This window comes from Sus scrofa, chromosome 5 (genome assembly GCF_000003025.6).
Source record: "Sus scrofa isolate TJ Tabasco breed Duroc chromosome 5, Sscrofa11.1, whole genome shotgun sequence".
Lineage (NCBI taxonomy): Eukaryota > Metazoa > Chordata > Mammalia > Artiodactyla > Suidae > Sus > Sus scrofa.
The window spans coordinates 100,159,382-100,181,110 of NC_010447.5; the positions used below are offsets into that span (position 1 = coordinate 100,159,382).

The following is a 21,729-nucleotide window of genomic DNA, read 5'->3' on the forward strand; positions in this document are numbered from 1 at the left end:
ATGGACATTTCCCTAAAGGAAGTGCACAAAAGGCCAAGAAGCACATGAAAAACACTCCATATCAGTCGTCATTAAGAATCACAGATGAAATTCGCAAGGAGATATCATTCATACCCATAAGAATAACTCTAATGAAAGGACAGTAACAAGTTTTGGGAGGGTGGGGGACATTGGAACTCTGACGATGGCTGGTGAGTATGTAAAATGCCACAACCACTTTGGGAAATATTTCTTCAAAATTTTAAACACGGAATTATCATATGATCCAGCAGTTCTGCTTCTGGGAATCTACTCACAAGAATTGAAAACATATTGTCCAAACACTTGTACATAAACGTTCATAGACATATTATGTATACTAGTCAAAAGGTGAAAACAATTGAATTTCTATTACCTGATGAATATATAAATTACATATAAAATATTCACATGATAAAAGTACTATTCAGCAACAAAAGATATGAAATACGAATAACATGCTACAGCATAAATGACACTCAAAAACATTATGTGCAGTGAATAAAAGACTATTCTGTGATTCCATTTATATGACAGGTACGTACTAAGCAAATCTATATTGAAAGAAATATTCGTGGTTGCCTAGGGCTGGAGGTGGGCGTCTGCTGTTAGTGACCATCAATGAGTATGAGGTTTTTATTAGGATGATGAGAATTTTCTCAAATTAGATTATGTTCATAGTTGCACAACTCTTCAGTGTACTAAGTAAACACCATAGACAATTATACTTTAAATGGGTGAACTTTATCATATGTAAATTAGGCCTTGATAAAGCTATTTAAAATAAGCATTGAGTTTTCCTGTAATTTACTCATTTACCATTCAGGTTGAAGTGCCAAAATTTATTTTAAAGGTAGACCAAGGAAATAATTATTTGAAACAAAAGTTATATATTCTTTTTTAAAGATAAAAATCACAGGTCTAATATGACCTTTACACTTCAAAATTATGAAAACATACATTAAGCTCTTCACAAAATATATTTAAGATGATTTGAACAGATGTTGTACTGAACAAATATTTGTGGAATTTACATGTGTGTGTACAAGCATATTTGTGTCTACTGTTGCATGCGTACTTCAGAAAAATATTTTGAGAGAGTTCAGAAATTTTCCCTGACTAGCCCTATATTCAAAAATAAGCAGAAAGACTATCTATTACTTGAAAAGGTTAACCTCTTGAAAGTGTTTTATTTTAGTTGTTTGATTACTGTTGATATTTATTTAAATTTCTCTTACCTTGAGCCCATTAAAAATTATGCAATTTTTAGAGAAGATTTTAATGGACTTCAGGTGCACAAAATTGGAATAATCACTTTTCCAATTAGAAAATTAACATCATTCAGTTGTACTGAACAAACATTTGTAGAATTTATGTGTGTGTACAAGCATGTGTGTGTGTACTGTTGTATGTATATTCATATATCTACACACACACACACATACACACACACACTGCTTTCTTGGAACTTGGCAATATCGTCCAGCATATGCTATTTTATTCGGTTGATTTATACGTTTGGATTAAATGTAATATAGTAAAGGGTAGATGAACTGAACTGAAAATTCAAAGTTCTTCAGTTTATTTCAAATCTACCTTGTATAATTACCTATGTCTCAGTTTCTCCATTTCTTAAGCATTCAGTGTTTTTTATTGTTTGTTTGGTTTTCTTTGTAGAGCTACACCTATGGCATATAAAAGTGCCCAGGCAAGGGGTCTGATTGGAGCTGCCAGTGTATGCCTCAGACATAGCAGTGGGGCATCCAAGCTGTGTCTACGACCTACACCACAGCTCACGGCAACGCCAGATCCTTAACCCACTGAGTGAGGCCAGGGTTCAAACCCGCATCCTCATGGATACCAGACCAGTTTGTCTCTGCTGAGTCACAACAGGAACTCCCAGAACTCAAATCTTAAATGTAATTTTTTAACTACTTAAAATATTTTTCAAAGCAAAACTTTATTTTCTGATAGTTTTTGTAGTTTCTAAAAAATTGCCAGTTTTTCAGTTGACTAGAGGAAATTCTCAATGTGAGAACGTAAAAGTTCTATTAAAGCTTAAGCCGCCTCATTGCTCGTAAGTGGTGCACCGAGTTAAAGATGTTTGCTATTATTACAGACACCCTGTTAAATCATACCTCAGTTATCCCAAATCTGGGTGTAATTGACGGGCAGTTGGCTCTATAAACCATTTCTCCATAAACCATTTCTTAGCTGCTGCCTAGTGAGTATAAACTGGCTTTTTTCAGTTCCGTTTACAGAGACTTTGTCCCATATACAGATAACCATCAGTGTTTTCGAGTTTTGTGTCCGTAAAACTGTCTAAAATGCTGTTCTTTTTTATTAGCACCACAATAATAATCCTTTGCACGGTGTGTGGTATTGCACGCCCCAGGGGAAGGCCATCACTTTGGAAAAGCAGTTCTATTTCTCTAAGAGGCATGTTCTCAGCTCTGATCCCTCAGCAAGCAGCAGTCTCAGCAGACGGGAGAATCAAGACTCAAGGACAGTCTGGGAGACCAGTCTCTGGATCCTCGCCAGCATTCCTATGTGTTTGTCATATCTCTTCCCCGATTTACTAGATAATTAGAAGTTTTGGCACCTGCAATACGAAAGTTCAGTAGGATCCTAAAAGTATTTGGTCTGCAGAGCCAACTCATGTCTTAAGATACTATCTGAAGGCCAACTCAATCTTTCTCTGCCCTTTTAATTTTGACTTGCCTACCTGTTCCTTTCTGTATCAGGCAGCTAGACTTACCACCACTTCCTGCCATTTGTTTGCTTTCCCATTCTCTCTGTTTTATCTTCCTCACTGCTTTCATGATGCTTTCTCTTCTCCCCCTTTTCTCCTGTAGTCAGCTTTGTCCATATGACATTTGCATGTCTAAAAATTGTGAGTTATGCAAAACTGAAAATTACAGAACCCAGCGCTTATGGGGGAAAGGGATTTGCAGCTGAACCCTGAAAGCTTTATCGGTGATTTTAAGCAGAGATAGAAAACTTTTAATTACAATGGTAGCACAGTTTTACACATGCCCAATGTTTATGAATTGCATAAATGCTATGATAAATTTAACTCTTTACCTTGAAAATGACCTGAAGCTTGCCTATGCATGTGGGTGTCAGAAGGGTTAGAGCTATGAGTTGTGAAGTGGTGGAAGAAGGGATATCTGAAATCGGACAGAAGAGTGTAACACATGAATGGATGGGTTGACTCAAAGTACTCGAGGAAGGGTGAGGTTGGGGTTAGATGTTTGAGGAATGAGCATAGGTGCATTTTGTATATTCCTACACTGCTCTTTTCAGCGAGGTCTGGTTTTGGTGTTCAGCTAGTGATTCTCAGGAATAAAACTCTACATAAGAAAACACAAAAGTTATGTCTGGTTGAAGTTGTTTCTTAATGTATCTATCATGCTAGAACAAATTCACATTTTCTAAACAAGCATTCTAGCAGAATTGGCTGTATGGTTTTTTTTAACCTTTCCTTTATATTTTCCTATATCCACTTAATTGTGAACTTTTTCTCTTAACACTTATTTCTCACCAGTTCCTGCACTTTTGCTGCAAAAGTTCTTCAATGCATCTAAGCTATAGGACATCCTACTAAAACTTTGGTTTCTAGGCAACCCCATCAAAAAAAAAGGAAACATCATTCTCAAAGTATTTAAACTTTTGTAGCCTCCTTCCTGTGGATTCTGTGCAGTTGTGACTTTTATGTTGATAATAATATAGAAACCAAGACTTTTCTATGCTATCCCTTGTTCCAGCTAGGTCAGATCCACAGCAGGAATAACCTTTTTTAAAAGAAAAATGTTGTATAAGTTCTTTGACGGTCTTTGAAAATAAAACTCAAAGGATCTTGAATAAAAATTGAAAATGTTACATAATTTCTCTGTCCTCACTTATTATTTTACCTATGCTATGCTATATAAATATTATTTATTAACTTTATATATAATTTCTAAAATAGCTGCCACTTATTGAATATTTAAATACACAAATGTTTTATGCTAAGCTGTGTATAATGTATATGTAATATCTTCCAATCCAAATGTATCTATTAGCCTATTGAAAATTACTGATCTTGGGAGCTCCCGTCGTGGTGCACCGGAAATGAATCCAACTAGGAACCATGAGGTTGCAGGTTCAATCCCTGGCCTCGCTCGGTGGGTTAAGGATCCAGTGTTGTCCTGAGCTGTGGTGTAAGTTGTAGACGAGGTTCAGATCTGGCATTGCTATGGCTGTGGCGTAGGCCGGCAGCTACAGCTCCAATTAGACCCCTAGTCTAGGAACCTCCATATGCCACAAGTGCAGCCCTAAAAAAAAAAAAAAAAAAAAAAAAAAAAAGAGAGAGAGAGAGAAAAGACAAAGAGAAAATCACTGATATTCCTTTATATTTTGATGTCAATTAAGAGTTTTCTCAGAAACTTGGTTTTCCTCCCAAGCTAGCTCTCTTTCAGTCCATATCTCTCAATGTGTATCTTCCTCAATCTCGTTTCTTTAAGTTCGTACATTTTAAATTAAAGATGAAGAAAATTCTAAGTGCCATTGCTTTTTCTCTTCTGCAGCGTTTGTCCAATGGTTCTATAGACTCAACTGATGACACAAGTCAAATAGTTGAACTACAAGAACTGCTTGAAAAACAAAACTATGAAATGGCCCAAATGAAAGAACGTTTAGCAGCTCTTTCTTCCCGGGTGGGAGAGGTGGAACAGGAAGCAGAGACAGCAAGAAAGGATCTCATTAAAACAGAAGAAATGAACACCAAATATCAAAGGGACATTAGGGAGGTAAGTGATTCATAACACTTTCAGGCTTTGCTTCCTGAGTGCTACCTCTGAGATGCTTTTTCCGTAATTTCTCCTAATGGCATATTCTTTACATTATCTCAGAAGACTGTAATTTGGGAGGCATTATATTAGTTATGAAACTCTTTCACTAAGGCAAAAATAGTTTACTTCATCAGCTTTTACATATGTATGAAAAGAAAATCAACATTCCGTGTCTCAGATATAATAAAAACCACAGTTTTTAATGAATTTTTAAATGTTTTTAAGCTGTTAATTTTACATAACCCTAGATTCGGGTATGAATAATGAATTACTAAACTTAGCATATGGGAATACCCAAAGATCTTACTTTAAATTTTTCCCTCTTATTTTAGTTGTGTCTATGCATGTTAAAATGTATGCGTGGAAGTGGGGACCTTTCTTTCTCTATATATTCAGTTCTTGCTAAACTTAAAAATCACTTTATCTTTTTGAAAAAGAGAGTTCTTTAAACTACAAAAGTTACAAGATTTTTTTTTTAACCTTGCTGACTCATCTTATCAGCTAAGATGAACGGTTTGTAATCTTTTCACTTTATAAATCATTCTAGGTTAATTTAAAAGAAAATTATTTATGAAATTTTTCTTTTGTGAATTTTTTGTCTTTGCTATTTTATATCTTCTTTTAAATCATATTTTTTCATCTCTCGTATGTAATTAAACTATCTAGTCTTGGAATTAACCCTCTGCATCCATTTCTTTCCTTCCCATTCTCCTTTGAGTCCATGTTGTCGTGCTTCTGCCTCCACGGTTCCCTTCAGACTGTTCTCAACCAAATCATTATCGACCTCCATGTTGCTGAAGCCAGGAGTCACTTGGGTCCTTTGAAATATTTGATCTAATTCCCACTCCCTGGAATGCCTCTTCCCTGGGCCAGTAGCACAGTACACGCTGCCTGGCTTTCCTCCGTTTTTGCTTGCTACCCCCATGTCAGGCTTGTTTACTGGCTCTGCCTCTTTTCTCCAACCACGGAAGACCTTCCCTCCTCAATCTGCCTTACCTCCCCTGGTAAATTCATGCTTTTCCATGGCTCTAAAAACTACCTGTGACCTTATGATTTCCAATTTATATCTCCTGCTTATTCTTCTCTCCTTATTTCCAAATGCCTGTATCTAAATCTCAAAAATAACATCCTCAAGACTCTTTTCATCATAGTCCCCCAAGAAGCCAGACTCCCTCGCAGTCTTCCATACCTCAGGTGTCGACAACTCCTTTATCGGTGCTCAGACCAAAAACCTTGGAACTGTCCCTGGTACCGCTCTTTCACTCGTGCACTGCATTCGATTCAGCCACCAAACCCAACTTGAAAATGTATTTGTCATATGACATCTTCTCACAGCCCTCCCTGCTCTTCCTTATTCCACGCAACCGTCGTGTCCCATTGGGTTGTTATAACAGTCTGTACTCAACACAGCAGCCTGACTCAACTGTTACAATGTAAGTCAGCTCAAGCCACTTTCTCAAAGCTCTTGGATGGCTACCTACCCTGTTTGCAGTACAGCATGAGTACTTGCAGGGATCTACAAACATGTACAACCCCCACTACCACCCTCCGACCTCTTAAACTCATGTACTACGCTTTAATTTTAGCTCACACTATTCAGTTATTGTGGCCTCTTAAACAAGCCATGCTTATTCTCTTGCAGTTTCCTTTCCTTCTGCCTTTTGCTCAAACGTTATCTTCACAGTATTCCCTAATCATGGTATTTACACATATGCCTTGTCCTTCTTTTTCCAGTCTTTTTTTAATCTCACAGCAATGACTGCCATCTGACACAAGGTGTACTTTACTGATTGACTTTTTGGCATATACTTCCCTCTTCACTGTACGTATTCATTCGGGCCAGGATATTTTGTTTTGTCTTCTTTTGTTCATTGCTCTATTTAAATCACCTACGCAACTATTGAGCATAAAATAGGCACTCAAAAACTCTTTGTTGAAAGAACAGATATTTGTGGCATGGAGGAAATCAGAATACGTACCCACACAGTACACTCTATCTCCGAGGAAAATAGGTGATCCACAGAGAGTGTAGAAGTGGCCACTCTGCTACCACACGGATAATGAAAGTGCTGTCTACACCAATCTAAGCATTAATAGTTCACAGATACACCTCCTATTTCACTCCTCTCACACCCCAAACTCAGAGAATTTTTAAAGTAGATTGAGTTTAATCTCTCTTCTATATCACTATTAAGGTATGTGAGGATTCTTGGCTAGTAAACTATCAGGGCCATTTCTTGAGCTTTGACTGATTTTGTATTTCTTCATCCTCTTACTTCAGAGATTTCGCTGTGTCTCCAGCTCCCCTTTTCCTATTGCCGATTTAAAAATAACCCTTTGATTCTAATAGTCTTCAGATGTAGGTGACAAAAAGCTAAGTCAGATGGAAAATATCAATTATCTGATGCCAGTGGTTCTTTTGTTAGGAGTCCCTTCTATTAGGTAAGGTGTTCTGCTTTCCCAAGGAGTCCTTTTAAAACATAACTATTCTTATTAGTGCTACAATTTCTATGTAGTTATATTTTAGAAGTGTTTACTGAGAAAGGAATAATTTTCATCATTCACCTTTGAAGGGAGGTTGCACATAGAAATACTTTCAGAGCCAGGCAGGCAGTATAAATGTGTGAAATGCCAGGTGCACCAGTAGGAAGTGATAGGATTAATGAGACCTGGAGAAAGAGCCCATACTCTGCCTGCCTTCCTCGATACATTGTGTGTGTGCGTGTGTGTATGTGTGTGTGTGTGTGTGTGTGTGTGTGTGTTAAAGACACTGTGAAAGCCAAATAAAATATTTCCTAAAAGATTTAGGACAAAGGGCACAGGACATTGATTTGATGCTTGAACTGTCTTGAGGACCAATCATGGAAACTATTATAGGTTCATTACATTTAGTTTCCCTTATTTCTGCTGTTCTGTAGGAAAGGTACTTGTAATTATCCCATTTTTCTCAGGTAAAGTGATTTGTCTAAGGTCTATACACTACCATGCCTAACATACCACTTCCCCCGCCCCTGGCACCAGGAAGAATACAGGATCACCCCAGCTTCAAAATCTATGCTTCTTCCACCATGAGGAGCTTCCAAAATTAACAAGATGCAATAATGTATTCATTGGTAGCAACTATCATTTTTAAAAATGCAGCCATACTATAACTGCTTCCTAAAAAATCAATCTTGTGATCTTTCTTTCTAGTAACCAAGAAAATGTGAAAAATCACATACCTTAAAAAGGTATCACATAACACTCAAAACTGCAGACTGTACTTTTTCTGAATAATAATGTATTTTGGGCTCTGGTCACAAAAAGTCTACTAAATTACAGGTTTTTGAGTAGAAAAAATATATAGTGCTTCTTTTTGCTTCACCTATAGCATTGCTAGCATAGTATGATTTATATCTCATGTTAAGCAATAAATATTTGTTGAATTAATTAAGAAAAAATTAGAGTTTAGGAAAAACTGACTAAATAATTAAAAACAAGTGAATTTTGCTGTGCATGTGCATAGTCTAACATATCTAAAACAAATTATGTAAGTATGTTTCATTAATTGTTTCAAAATATATTTTGCTCTTATTATTTTTAAGAAATAAATTCTTCAAAATTTACTTTTGTTTGAAATTTTTTCATAAGTGCTTTTTAAATTGACTATGACCTGTTAGAGGGCTGGATTAAAGCTTCGCATAGTACCTATACTAAAAAATACAATCGATCTCATAACTGAGGCTTAGTCTAGCTCTTCATCCTTCAATTAAAAAGGCTGCTGATTGGGTACTAGATAATAATATCTCATTAAATGTATAGATGTGTAAAGGGTTAAAATTTTCCATGAACTATTTCAGTTATATTTTGTTTTGTGAGGAAAACTAGCTTGTCTTTCCAACTTCATTTTATGAGTTCTTTGAATTTTCACTAAGTAATTAAATGAATGAATACATATCAGTTTTGTTTTCTCTATTAACTGAAACATGGAATTATATTTTTCACTTTCCTAGCTGAAAGTTACCATATAATTATCTTTATTTCAAATGAATCCTACTAGGAACCATGAGGTTGAGGGTTCGATCCCTGGCCTCGTTCAGTGGGTTAAGGCTCTGGCATTGCCCTGAGCTGTGGTGTAGGTCCCAGATGCAGCTTGGATCATGCATTGCTGTGGCTGTGGCATAGGCCGGCAGCTGTAGCTCCGATTGGACCCCTACCCTGGGAACCTCTATATGCCATGGGCGTGGCCCTAAAAGAGCAAAAAATAAATAAGTAAATAAAATCTGGTTTTTACATAAACTTCATATCAAGAGAAAATTAAATCTTCATGCAGTTTTCTCCCTTTTTTAGGCATCTGTTTTCAGGAACTAGAAAAATGCTTGTTTTTTAGAATTTCTAAGTGATATACAAGGAAAAGATATTTTTCCAACTTGTAAATTCAAAATTTATTTTTGGCAACACAGCATGCAGTCAAAAATTGAATCTCCCATATGAATAATTGAATTAAAAATGCATTGCTAAATTCACATCCAGTGACTCCTACATTTAATGTATGCCATAGAGTCAGATCAGCTTATCATAGGCACAATAGTAAGTATAATGAAATAGAAGTTATTTATTTACTGTGCGTTATACATGAGACACCATGCGAAGCACTTAAAATATTAGGTATTAACACCCCAACCAAAAACCAGAAAAAAAAAAGGAAAAAAGTTTGTGTGGAAAAGTTAAAGTGTTTACCCATAACAGATTTAATAAGTATCAAAAACTAGGGTTAAAGCAGGGACGTTCTTCATGCTAATCTTCTGAAGAAGCATATATGTATGCCTTTAACTGAATCTATTGCTATTATAATTTTGCAAAAATTTTATGTACGTAGGCTACATTTAGAATTTTTCTGGGCTACAAAATTGACATAACGTCTCCACAGTTCTGTGTGAAAATGAAATTAATGTTATAATATTAACAGTTGTAAGCACGCTGAAGGAATTCTCTAAGATTAAAACTACTCTGCTTACTTACAATGGAGCATGATAATATGAGAAAAAAGAATGTATACATGTATGGGTAACTGGGTCACCATTCTATACAGTAGAAAATTTACAGAACACTGTAAACCAGCTATAATGGAAAAAAATAAAAATCATTATATATAAAAAAAAACTATCCTTGGACTGAAAAATATATAAAACAGAAAAAGTCAAAATTTAACATAAACTCTTTTTAAATAACAGCTTTTGTTATTGGCTAAAATCTATAGATGCGTATGTAATGTTGAGAAAAAAAATAGTCTGAGTAATTTTTGCCACATTGATGTATTATTGTATTTCATACATTTGAACATTAATATTATTAACCAAGCTTTAGTCTTTAATTCGGCATTAAAATTCAGCAGGATTAAGGTAATCAAAGCAGGCGACAAAATCTCCTTCCAGGTAGAGATGCCACAGAGTATCAGTTCCCTAGGGCTGCCGTATCAAATTACTGCAAACTGGGTGGCTTAAAACAAGAGTATTTTATTCTGTCATAGTTCTGGAGGCTCTAAATCAGAAATCAAGTTGTCAGCAGGGCCACGTTCCCTGTGAAGCCTCTGGTGAAGGATTCCACGTTGCCTCTTGCAGCTTCTGGTCGTTGCCAGCAATCCCTGGTGGTCTTGGCTTGTGGCAGAATAAGGCAATCTCTGTCTCTCTCTTCACATTGCATTTTTCTCTGCATCTCTCCCCACATCTTCTTCTGGTAAGAACACCAGTCACTGAAATTAAGGCCCATCCTATCCTGCATTATCTCATCTGTGAAACCGTATTTACAAGGAAAGCCTCATTCCTAAGTCCTAGGTGAACTGCAGGTTTTTCAGGGTCACACAATTCATCCCATCACATAAAGACAGGGAAGTGTCAGTCCATGAAGCTACTTGTTTTCAAGGCTTGGTAACTCAAATTTTATATTGAAGATGGAAGGAAACATGCACAAGTATTTAAGCCAAGAAGCAGGTTGGGAATAAGTAAGCAGGAAAAAAGACTATTAGCAAGGTGATAGATTAGGCCATTATGCGAGAATTAGGGTGAAGGCCTTTTCAAGGATCACCCTAAATTTCTTTGCAGAGTGGTGTCATTCCCTAGTCAAGTCACACAAGGCAAGGGCAGGCAGAGACTAAGGTCAACATGAAGAGTTTCAATGTAGAATATAACTTTAATTAATCTTAGTTTTTGTATACACATAATTTTTCAAAATCAAATGACATCAAGAGAGCACAAATCTAAACACATATGTGCACAACACACACACACATACCCAAAGCCATCACCCACCTCCCATCTCATTTCCCTGAGAGTCTCAATTTCAACCGTTTTAGCCATTGCTTCCTGTATTTTCTCTCTTATTTAAACTTAATCTATGTCTTACTATTACATTTTATGAGGACTTTATCTTTCTTATTTTTCTTGCACCTATCTTTCCAGTATAATTATTCCCAAATCACATTCAGTGTTATTGTTATTATTCTAGATAGTTTCCACAAATAATCCAAGTAGTGGCTCTCAGTGGTAGTATTTCCTTTTGTACAGCTTTCTGTTTTTCCGGGATTGTATTACTTACCTGATAAATTAATTTGCTTACTTATTTTTGAATCTATGGTAAATCTTCCCACCTACTCCAACAGTTGGATAAAATTTCTGAACTTCAGTTCAGGGTAATGGTCAGGCGCATGGATTATCATTCTCATTTTCATTTACTTTGAATCATCTATTCTTCCTCTACCCTCCACCTCTGACCTTAGCAAAACTTTCATTAGCCTGTTTCATTTTTCCAGCTGTTGTTAGGGAATTTACCACTACTAACACCTTGAAAATCTAGGAGGACAAGTGAACAAGACCCCTAAAGTAGAAAAAGCTTAAAATGGAGAATACACATGATGACTAAAATTTGAGAAAAGATAAAACACCTGTTCTAAACTGAAAGATAGAATTTAATAATTTGTGTGCATGCGGTGACATTTCCAGATGATTGTAAGGGAAGATCAGGAAACTGAAGGATTCTCCATTTAAAGGCTTCTATTTTATTTGGAAAAGTGGAAGAGAATTTATCTGCCCTGTGGGTGTGACAGGATTGGCTCAGAATGGAGAATAACAAAGAGACTCATTAGGAACAAGTGGTCAAAGAAACCTGGGTGGTAATAGATGGCAGCCACCACCATCTCCTCAGTTTCAGGCTTCGTATGCAAAGGAGCAGCCCACACTGTCAGGAAGCCACACCAGGCTCAAGATGTTCACCTCTGCATCTGAGTTTTCCCAACACCTTAAAAAAGTAGGTTCTCTGCCTGCTAATAATTTCCCATATATGCTATTAGGAAGTTAAAACTCATCTCCAAGTTGTCTATGAATTATATGGTTTAAAATTTTTGCTTAATATGTTATTAACGCCATTGTTTTACTCCATTTGCACCAGTAGTTGATTTTCCCTTAGAGATTTGTGTTCATTGAGCTTTCTCAGTTATTTTTAAATTGGAATAGAAAGAAAGATAGGCAGACAGCCAGATAGACAGACATATAGCTAGATATAAAACAAGGGAAAGGATTGCATTCCAAAGTAAATTGGTCAATTTATTTATGAGCAGGTTTCAGTTTTTTTTCATTTTTACTTTTTTTTTAATTTTTATATAAATTTTGTTGGCGTATAGGTGACTTACAATGTTAGTTTCAGGTATACAGCAAAGTGAGTCTGCCATACACATACATACATACATATCCATTCTTTTTCAAATTTCTTCCCCATATAGAGTATCACAGATTATTGAATAGATTTTCCCGAGCTATATCATAGATCCTTGTTACTGACCAGCTTTGTATATGATAGTGTGTATATATGCCTTTCTCTTTTAACCATTGAGTTGCTCCTACTTATCCATGAAGATAAGGATACTGATGATATGCGTTGTCCTTATTTGCAGATTGCTTCAAAATTTAGACCTACAGCCACCATTTTATCAATTTTATGGTTTACAACTCTACCCGTAATTGTATTTATCTATACTGTGTAAGGAGCTAATTTATCTGCCATTTATTTTCTAATACCAGTTCTACTCAAGCATTTTTAAAAGGCACTCCATTGTATTCTCAGAGAAAGAAAGCTTTTGCCTAATCCAAAATGTAGAAGAATTCTGACAGATAAGTTGAGAAAACTCACATGAAATCTTGCATCCCTTCCATGAAAAGAAAAGAATGGATATTTACCTCAAGAAAGCAATAGTTTTGTTTTGTTTCATTTTGTTTTGTTTGTCCAAACCTACCAGATGCAGGAGTTCAGGGCCAGGGATCAAGCTGTCTATCTGTCTATCTATCTGTCTGTCTTTCTTTCCATACCACATCAGTGACCAAGCCACAGCAGTGACAACTCCGGATCCTTAACCCGCTGAGCCACCAGGGAACTCCAGCAATAGCTTTTTATATCTTACTATTTCCTTTAAATAACAAGCCAATACATAAACTATCTGAGAATTTGATTTTTTTTTATTTTAATTGTAGGCCATGGCACAGAAGGAAGATATGGAAGAAAGAATTACGACCCTTGAGAAGCGTTACCTCAGTGCTCAGAGAGAATCTACCTCCATACATGACATGAATGACAAACTAGAAAATGAGTTGGCAAATAAAGAGGCCATCCTACGGCAGGTTCAGTATCTTCATCTTGGTTTTTTCTGGTCCACGTCTGTTCTCACCATTCTCACAGAACATTAAATAAACAAAATATGGTATTTTTTGGCAATCTACCATTCTCTAAAATTTAGAATTGATCTAACTAAACAGATGTGATTTCCAGCATGCAATCTAGAAATCTGTCTTGAGAACAATAAAAATAATGACTAATATTTACTTTGGATCTAGACATGAACCAGAAACTGTGCCCAACAGTTTACATATACCACTTAAATCCAACAACCGCCTGTGAAGTAAGTACAGTTATCTACTGAGGGAACGAAGGCCCAGAGACATGAACACTTTCCCAGTCACACATTAATAATATCCGGAGTCAGTAATGGAAGCCTTGGTCTGTTCAGCTCTAGAGAAGGAGTTGGGCAAAGTATGGCCTGTGTGCCAAAACTATGGCTCTGCTTTATAAATAAAGTTTTATTGAAACATAGCCATACCCATTCATTAAATCATTGTCTGTGACTTCCATTTGTGTTGCCACAGTAGAATTGCATAGTTGGTGCTTTGTGATACACAAAGCCTAACATATTTACTATCTGGCCCTTTGCAGAAAAAGTTTGCCAACTTCATCTCTAGAGCCTGCACTCTCAACCCTCACGCGACAGCCCTTCTCCCACTCCAGCCAATACTCTATTTTCAATATATTGCTATTATGATTCATCTGGTCTTAGTACTAAGTAGTATTCCATTTGTCCAAGTTAATGCTCAGTATTATCTTTTTGCAGCCTTCAGTAGAAGGTTTTCTTTTTTTAATGTGCTGAATTTTATTAAGGAATATGGATAACTCATATATTAAAATATGAGCACAGTCATCTGTTTGCACAGTAGGTGTGGTAGTAATAGTTGATTTTAAATCTAGAATAATGGCTAAAGCCCAAAGCTCCTACTCATTGTGTTTGCTATCCTGTAACAATTCCAGTGTCTCTTTCCATCCCTCTTTCAGATGGAAGAGAAGAACAGACAGTTACAAGAGCGTCTTGAGCTGGCTGAACAAAAGTTGCAGCAGACCATGAGAAAAGCTGAGACTTTACCTGAAGTAGAGGCTGAACTGGCTCAGAGAATTGCAGCCCTGACAAAGGTATTGCAATAAAACAATTGGTCAACCCAGATATACTTAAGAAATGACTAGAAATTAAAATGAATATATAAAGATTTCCTTAGCTTTATGAAAATTAAGTTTATTTTATCTCTATTATATTGGTCTGTTATTTAGATGATTTTTTATATTGCACATGTATGTTGAAATGAATGATTGATATATGAATCGATGGTCCCTTTGCCTATTTAAATATTAACAAAAACAAACAAAATTTCATTTCCTTTTAGTTAATTTTCCATGATGATATTTGCACATAAGAATAATCACCAAATATAAACACATAATGATGATATTTAATATATATGAGACATAATAATTTAGTAAGCTTAATATAAATTGTTCTGTATTAAAAATATAGGAAATATAAGCAGTTGAGTTAGTTATACTATAATCTGAAAAAATTGTTTATAAATTGGAAGTTAGATTTGTAGAAGTCTAAAGTCTAAAGCCATTAAATTGTCAGAAAGTGGTTTTAATAGTTGCATTTCTTCTTAACCAATTAAAAGCAATAATAATCTGAAGACTGTTTAAAATTATCTGCTATGTTATGGCCATTAGCTTCTGAAATTCTGTGCATGTTTTAGAACTTTGCAACCATTATGTTAAAAATGACTTTTCTTACCTTTTACCGTCAAACAGAAATGACATTGCTTCAAAATGTATATCATGTCACTAGAATAAAAGTCCAGATATTGTCACTAAAAGCATGTTTGACTTTCAATGTCAGTGCAAATATGTACAAACATTTTAGATATTCACAAGTCTTTACTATATGCTGCTTTCCATGCCACTGTAGGAAGATATTGGGTACTGCAAGTTATAAATTCTAGCACTAGAAATTATCCAGAATAATCGATGCAGCAAAAGAAAAGTAGGTACACATAAAGAGTTTTTTGAAAAAAGTAAATAAAAAGGAAAGGTAAGCCGATGCCTGTTGGTTAAAATAGGGTAATCAGGTAGTGAAAAAACGAACATTTGAGAAAGTAGAAAATATTAGAATTGGAGTTCCCACTGTGGCACAGTGGGTTAAGAATCCAACTGCAGTAGCTTGAGTTGTTGCAGAGGTATGGGTTAGACTTCAGCATAACTCAGCGGGTTAAAGGATCCAACGTTGCTGCAGCTGAGGGGTAGGTCACTGCTGTGGCTCAGATTCAACCCCTGGCCCAAGAACTTCCATGTGCTGCAGGTACAGCCATTAAAAAAAAGAAAGAAAGAAATAGAAAAAGAAAAGGTGATTAGATAATTGGTTGTCTGTAGAGTATTGGAGTAGCTAGTCTGATTAGGGTAATATTACATACGGGATCCTTCTATAGTCACAGATCATCCCATAAACCACTCTGGCAATTTCAGGAGTGTGTGACTTCTATCATAAAAATAAACTTACTTGATTTGAGAAATATTATTGGAATTATATTAAAAGTAGAAGTGTTTTGCTCACTAACACATTTGAAATTACTGTCATTTGGGGTAAGACATTTACCCTGAAGCTTTTCATCTGAGGAAAATAAAGAACTTTTACAAAGAGTAATCTCATTGAATTGAACTATTTTAGTGGGAGTGAAGTGGCTAAATAATAAAAGTAACTTTTTTTGCAATATTCTGGGGTAAAATAATTACCAGTATTGTCATGAGTAAAATACAAGAAAGTTTGAAACTCTCCCTCAAAAACACAAAATTTAGAAAAAAATTGCCCCAAATTAACTTCTGATGGATTGAGAATAAAAACATAATTTAAAATATAATACTTAACTCTGAGTCTTTAAAGTAAACATTCCTAAGACTCCTTAATTTAGAATGTAAAACAAACAAACAAAACTCAAAATAGGTATTTCATTTTTTTGCTCTCCGTTTTCTTCTTTTGTCATCTTATTTTGATGTATATATTCACTTATGCACCCAAAACAATTTCTTCAATATACTCCTAATTGCTAAAATTTCACTACATCTAAAGCCTTTTGATTTCCTCATTTTTCACTATTTTTTTCACTATTTTTTTTTTAAATGTTTAAAATGCTAGAATTCACTCTGTTGTCCTTTTGACTGCTTCCTCTCCTGACTGGCCATGTATGAGCAACATTATTTCAGATACACAGTTTTTAGAGTATTGCTGTCTTTAATTTGTTATACACACTCCCTGATCCTGAGATTTTGTTTTCAGTGTACTCCCTCTGCTTATAACATTTTTATAACACTTGGAGATCAGTCTTTGATTTGCGCTCCCAAATTTTATGGCTAAAACGATTTTTGACCATTTTTTTCTCTTTTTAAGACCTTTAGGGACTGTCTCTAGAACCTTCTTTAGTTATTTACTGTTTCAATTTCAACTTGTTTTCAATATCTCACTATTATTAATCATCATAGTCTTTTTTTATTTGTTAATATTTTTGACTAACTAGTTTATGATTTATGCTCAGTTTAAACCTAGATTCTATTCCCCTCTCCTGTATTTTGAATGGTATCGTTAACAACCCATCATCTATTTTATTTAAGCTGTATGTATTTTTCCTACTTTTATTACCTGCTATTTTTTGGCCCTCTTCTCTTTAATTTTAATTCCTTTTTCACGTTCAAATATATTTGCATCTTTTCAAAGACATTTCTGCCTGTAATTTCTTCTAAAACTTTAGCTCATTTGCAAATTGCCTTGTCACATTAAAGAGTGTTCAACCAAGATAAGCCCTATATTCCATCAAGGAGTTAAAAAAATAGCTGATTGTTCTTGTAAGTCTCCTGTATTTATAACAATTGCTTAAACTGCACACTTCATAAAGTTGAGATGAACATAAATCAATAGTGGCTGCAAATTGAACCCCATGTTTGTTTAGAGATGATGTCTGAATTTATTGTTAGGCTGCTAAGATTGGTCTATTTTTCTACCAGGAGTGAGTGAGTGAGTGAGTGGTGTGTGTGTGTGTGTGTGTGTGTGTGTGTGTGTGTGTGTAGACAGGTAGCTAAAACTCACCTGAGGCTTTTAGAAAGGCAGAAATATTAAATAATGACTAGGGATAAAACTAAAAGTTTGGCTTGATGATTGTATACACAATTAACTAAAAAAGTGTTGGGCTCCCAATGTTATGATTTATGATGTTTACTTCTTTAATTAAAATGCATATTCCATCAACAAGGACATAATTCATCTTGAATTCCATAAGGTATTTCATTCATTTTTAGTACCAATAAAAAGTATCAAACAAGTTAGTGATTTAAACATAAAAATTTTTGTTAAATCACTGAAGTGAATTTTCACAATGTTTAGTGTGTTGTCAATAGTTAAGATAGAAACAGCCAGAAGTTTTAAGGTCTTTTGAAAGATCTACTGACTTTACTTGAATGTTTGAAAAAAAGTTCTGGAAATGCCTTGACTCCCTGTCACCTGATTAGTTTTCATAACATTAACTCTTGTTAAAATGTACTTTTAATAAATTACAAATACATTTTATAAATTTAAAATATAAAATTTCAGCAATATTTTGACCCATTTCCTGAATTATTAATTGAATCCTAAGTTTTAAATAATAACATAAAATGATTGTGTGGCATTTTGGAGACTATGGTAGCATTCTGTGTTGCTTCTGCTTAGAAATTTGGGGAGAGAAATTGGTTATTTGTTATTTCTTCATTATTTTCCCAATTTATGAAATAAGTATTTCAGAAAGAAAATCTTACAAACTGTAAATGTTGAGTTATAATTTGCATAAGCATACCAATTAAGTGTTAAGTGTTTATGTTATAAATTAAATGGAAATTTGTTGCACAAAACAGTGCATATGCATATGAACCAATGCATGAATGGGTTACTATTTCTTTTCAGATACTGCATGACATATTTTTATATAGTCCTATATTTGCATAAAGTAAGTTTCGCTATTTTAGAATAAACTTATAAGATGTAATAGAATACTCTGGAGTTAAATGTAGTTATTCTGACATAGGGTACTTTGGCTGTTCTAATTGTTTAACTTGTAATTATAATTAAAAATGTTGATGTAACTTTACATGTGATCTGTGCATAACATACTAATACAATTCAGCTATCAGCAATGTCACATGTGTTGAACACTCTGCATCTGTGGTAACCTGACATTCACCTCCAAGACATGTAACTAACCTTGGCACTGGGCAAACATTAGCTCACAAAGGCACTGGGCTGCCTATTCACTTTAGGGCACTATTTTGTTTCCATAGCAACAAATTAATGCAGAAACCGTTTTGGAGTGGTCCCTAGTGTTCTTCAGGAGAATTCACAAATACATTGTTTTGTCCTCACAGATTACTTGTCACTTTGATAATCTGAGGACTGTTAAGCATTTTCATTTAAAGTTCCAAATTAAGGCTCTGTCTAAGAAGAGATGCTGAGGTTCTAAACTTATAGCCTGAGTGTCTGTTCAGAGACCAGAAGTCATTTTGTAAGTTTGCCACTGTTGCTGAGGAAACTCAGTCCTGCTTGAATTGGAGAACACTCATAGTAATTAACCCCATGGCTTAGTGTTTTCTCTGATTTCTACATGGTTGGGTTTATAATAAATTTTGTTCCAAATTTATTCACTTGAGTTGTTACCTTAGCCTAGTCCTCAACATGGAGGTACATTGTTTCCATTATTTTTAAGTAAGTTGTTAAACAAACAGAATCCAAAACTTTTAACTGTCTATCAGAGACATATTCTAGTGTTTGGTTTCCCATAATCCCAATTATTACATGACTCTCTCAGAGTTGCTTGAATTCATTCTGTAGTAGTCTTTCATTGCCAGCCATCACTAACCTTCCATACCTTAGGTTGGTAGCTTTTTATTTGAGCATATCATCGTTTTCACTTACAACCATCAACTGCATCATGTTCACCAGATATCAGTATAGTTCTCTCCATATAAAATTCTGTCTATTAAAGTATTAAATTTGCTGTCACACTTTTCTTTTAAGCATTCTGTGCTATGTTCTGTTCAGTGTCAGTGTCTTTAGTTCTGATTTTTCAATTTTGTCCCTCTCCTTTTCCTTGACTTGTTAGTCTGATCCAACCTCTTCTACCTCATCTGATGATTATCAATATGTTATGGAAGCTAAACTACAAGAAATGATCTCCATACGTAGGAAGGTAGTCCTACTGGACTTTACTTTCTATTGCTAAATAGAATTCATCTAAGTTTTTCTTTTTGTTTCTAAAAATTATGTTACTTTTATTTATTGATAATCGACCATCTGTGCAGTTCAGTGCTTCAGGAGCTTAAGATTGGACAATGGCAGGTTTGTGTTCAAACCATGCACAGTCTGCATGTTACATTTGGCTGATTTCATTGCTCATAAATAACTCCAATGTTTTGCTGATGCTTGGATGTAACAGGCCTTTGTAGCTGACACATTTCAAGCAATGCTGTTCAGCTGCCTGTTTAAAGAAAATTTATTTTTTGAAAAATACATTTGCAGTTGGTAGTAGCTTGCTTTACATTTTATTTCAGTTTATTTGGAGGAAAAGTGTTAACCACATATTACATGTCAGGTGCATTCTTCATATTTCTTAACAGGCTGAAGAAAGGCATGGAAACATTGAAGAGCGTATGAGACATCTAGAAGGTCAACTTGAAGAGAAAAATCAAGAACTTCAGAGAGTACGTATATGTACATGAACCGTCCCTCTCAAGCATCAACGTACAGAGTTATATTCTGCATATAAGGAATTCTTGTCTTTCTTGATGAGTGGTTATATTTTAAATCATATAGACATGCCATGTGCGTTTCAAAAAAAGTTTCTACCAATTTAATAAAAACAGAGATAAAATTAAGTCTAATTTTTAAAGCTATAAAAATATAAAACCAAAGCCAAATATTTTAGTCATATTTATGTTAAATTTATTTATTTATTTTTTAATGCAAGGCTAGGCAAAGAGAGAAAATGAATGAGGAGCACAACAAAAGATTATCTGATACTGTGGACAGACTTCTGACTGAGTCCAACGAACGCTTACAGCTACACCTGAAGGAACGAATGGCTGCTCTAGAAGAGAAGGTAAAATGACTAAAAAGCAGAAAAACACAATTAGCTGTGTTCTTAGGATCATGTTTGTTTTATACTCTGCTGCCCTCACAGTTTAGGTCAGGCGACTTTACTTTCCTTAATTAAAAAAAAACAGCCTGACATATTCTTAAAAGTGAACACATATTGTCTGTAAAATATGTAAAATCAATTTTTAAGTGAATAAAAAAGTTACATAGCATACAGATCTTGCTTATTAGCATGATTATAGAAGACAAATGTGTTGCATGCGATGCACTTTTATGATGAAAATATTTCATTTCTCTCTTCTATGCAAAAAGAAGAATAAGTAAAGAAAAAAAATAGTGTTTTGAGGTATGTGGGGAAGCTTTCTTTGAACCATTCAAATGTTTCAAGTAACTGAATTTACTTCTAGTCTAAAAGCCAAAATGTGCGTTTATATCACCAGAAGAATTAGTATCAATCCCGACAGAGAGTTTATAAATGCAGTAACTTTCAGATGCACTGATACCAAAACAGCGCTTCTGTATAATCTGAAGTTTCATTCACAGTTATATATGTCTCATTGATCACTGGCGGCTGCCAGACCAGCCAGAGTTATATGAGCTGGTTGCCAATTCCAGATTACAAAAAAAAAAAAAAAAAAAAAAAAAAAGTCAGAGAAAGAGAGAGGAACTAAAACCCAGGTGGCCAAATCTTTTTGGAAATTTAGATTGAGTGCTAATCACTACTTAAGCTAGATATTTCCCCCTGCTCCATATAATAAACCAAAATAGGAAAAATATTTCCATGAAATGTTAAAGTAGTTTGTTTAATTTACCCATTAAGAAGTCATAAGGCATTCCCTCTTCCAATTCAACTCCAAATGCATGCCAACTATCACACTCTGTTTAATTTTATTCTAAAAGTTTGAAAAGAATGAATTATTTAAAATCATACTTCGTAGTACCATGAGAAAAGTATAAAGCTTTTACAAAAGTAAAGATTTTAAAAAATATCTATGATGCAAATTATTTCCATATCATGACATGTAACATTAGTTTTTTTAAACAGCAAAAATTTTATTTTTATTTGTCTAATAATTTAACATTAGAAATTGTTAATTCTCT

At 34.7% G+C, this 21,729-nt stretch overlaps 1 protein-coding gene across 25 annotated transcripts in view; it reads left to right on the forward strand.

Annotated features, from left to right (window-relative positions):
* Nucleotides 1–21,729, forward strand: part of PPFIA2 (PTPRF interacting protein alpha 2) — a 460,439-nt gene that overhangs the window by 340,791 nt on the left and 97,919 nt on the right. For 14 of the 25 annotated variants that reach the window (XM_021093042.1, XM_021093055.1, XM_021093053.1 and 11 more), the window contains 5 exons: nucleotides 4,587–4,808; nucleotides 13,349–13,495; nucleotides 14,478–14,612; nucleotides 20,151–20,234; nucleotides 20,501–20,632. In XM_021093042.1, the coding sequence (XP_020948701.1) occupies nucleotides 4,587–4,808; nucleotides 13,349–13,495; nucleotides 14,478–14,612; nucleotides 20,151–20,234; nucleotides 20,501–20,632 (720 nt within the window). Of the gene's footprint in view, nucleotides 1–4,586; nucleotides 4,809–13,348; nucleotides 13,496–14,477; nucleotides 14,613–19,636; nucleotides 19,724–20,150; nucleotides 20,235–20,500; nucleotides 20,633–21,729 lie in introns of all 25 variants that reach the window. The other 11 variants (XM_021093032.1, XM_021093039.1, XM_013998107.2 and 8 more) reach the window with 1 other exon arrangement.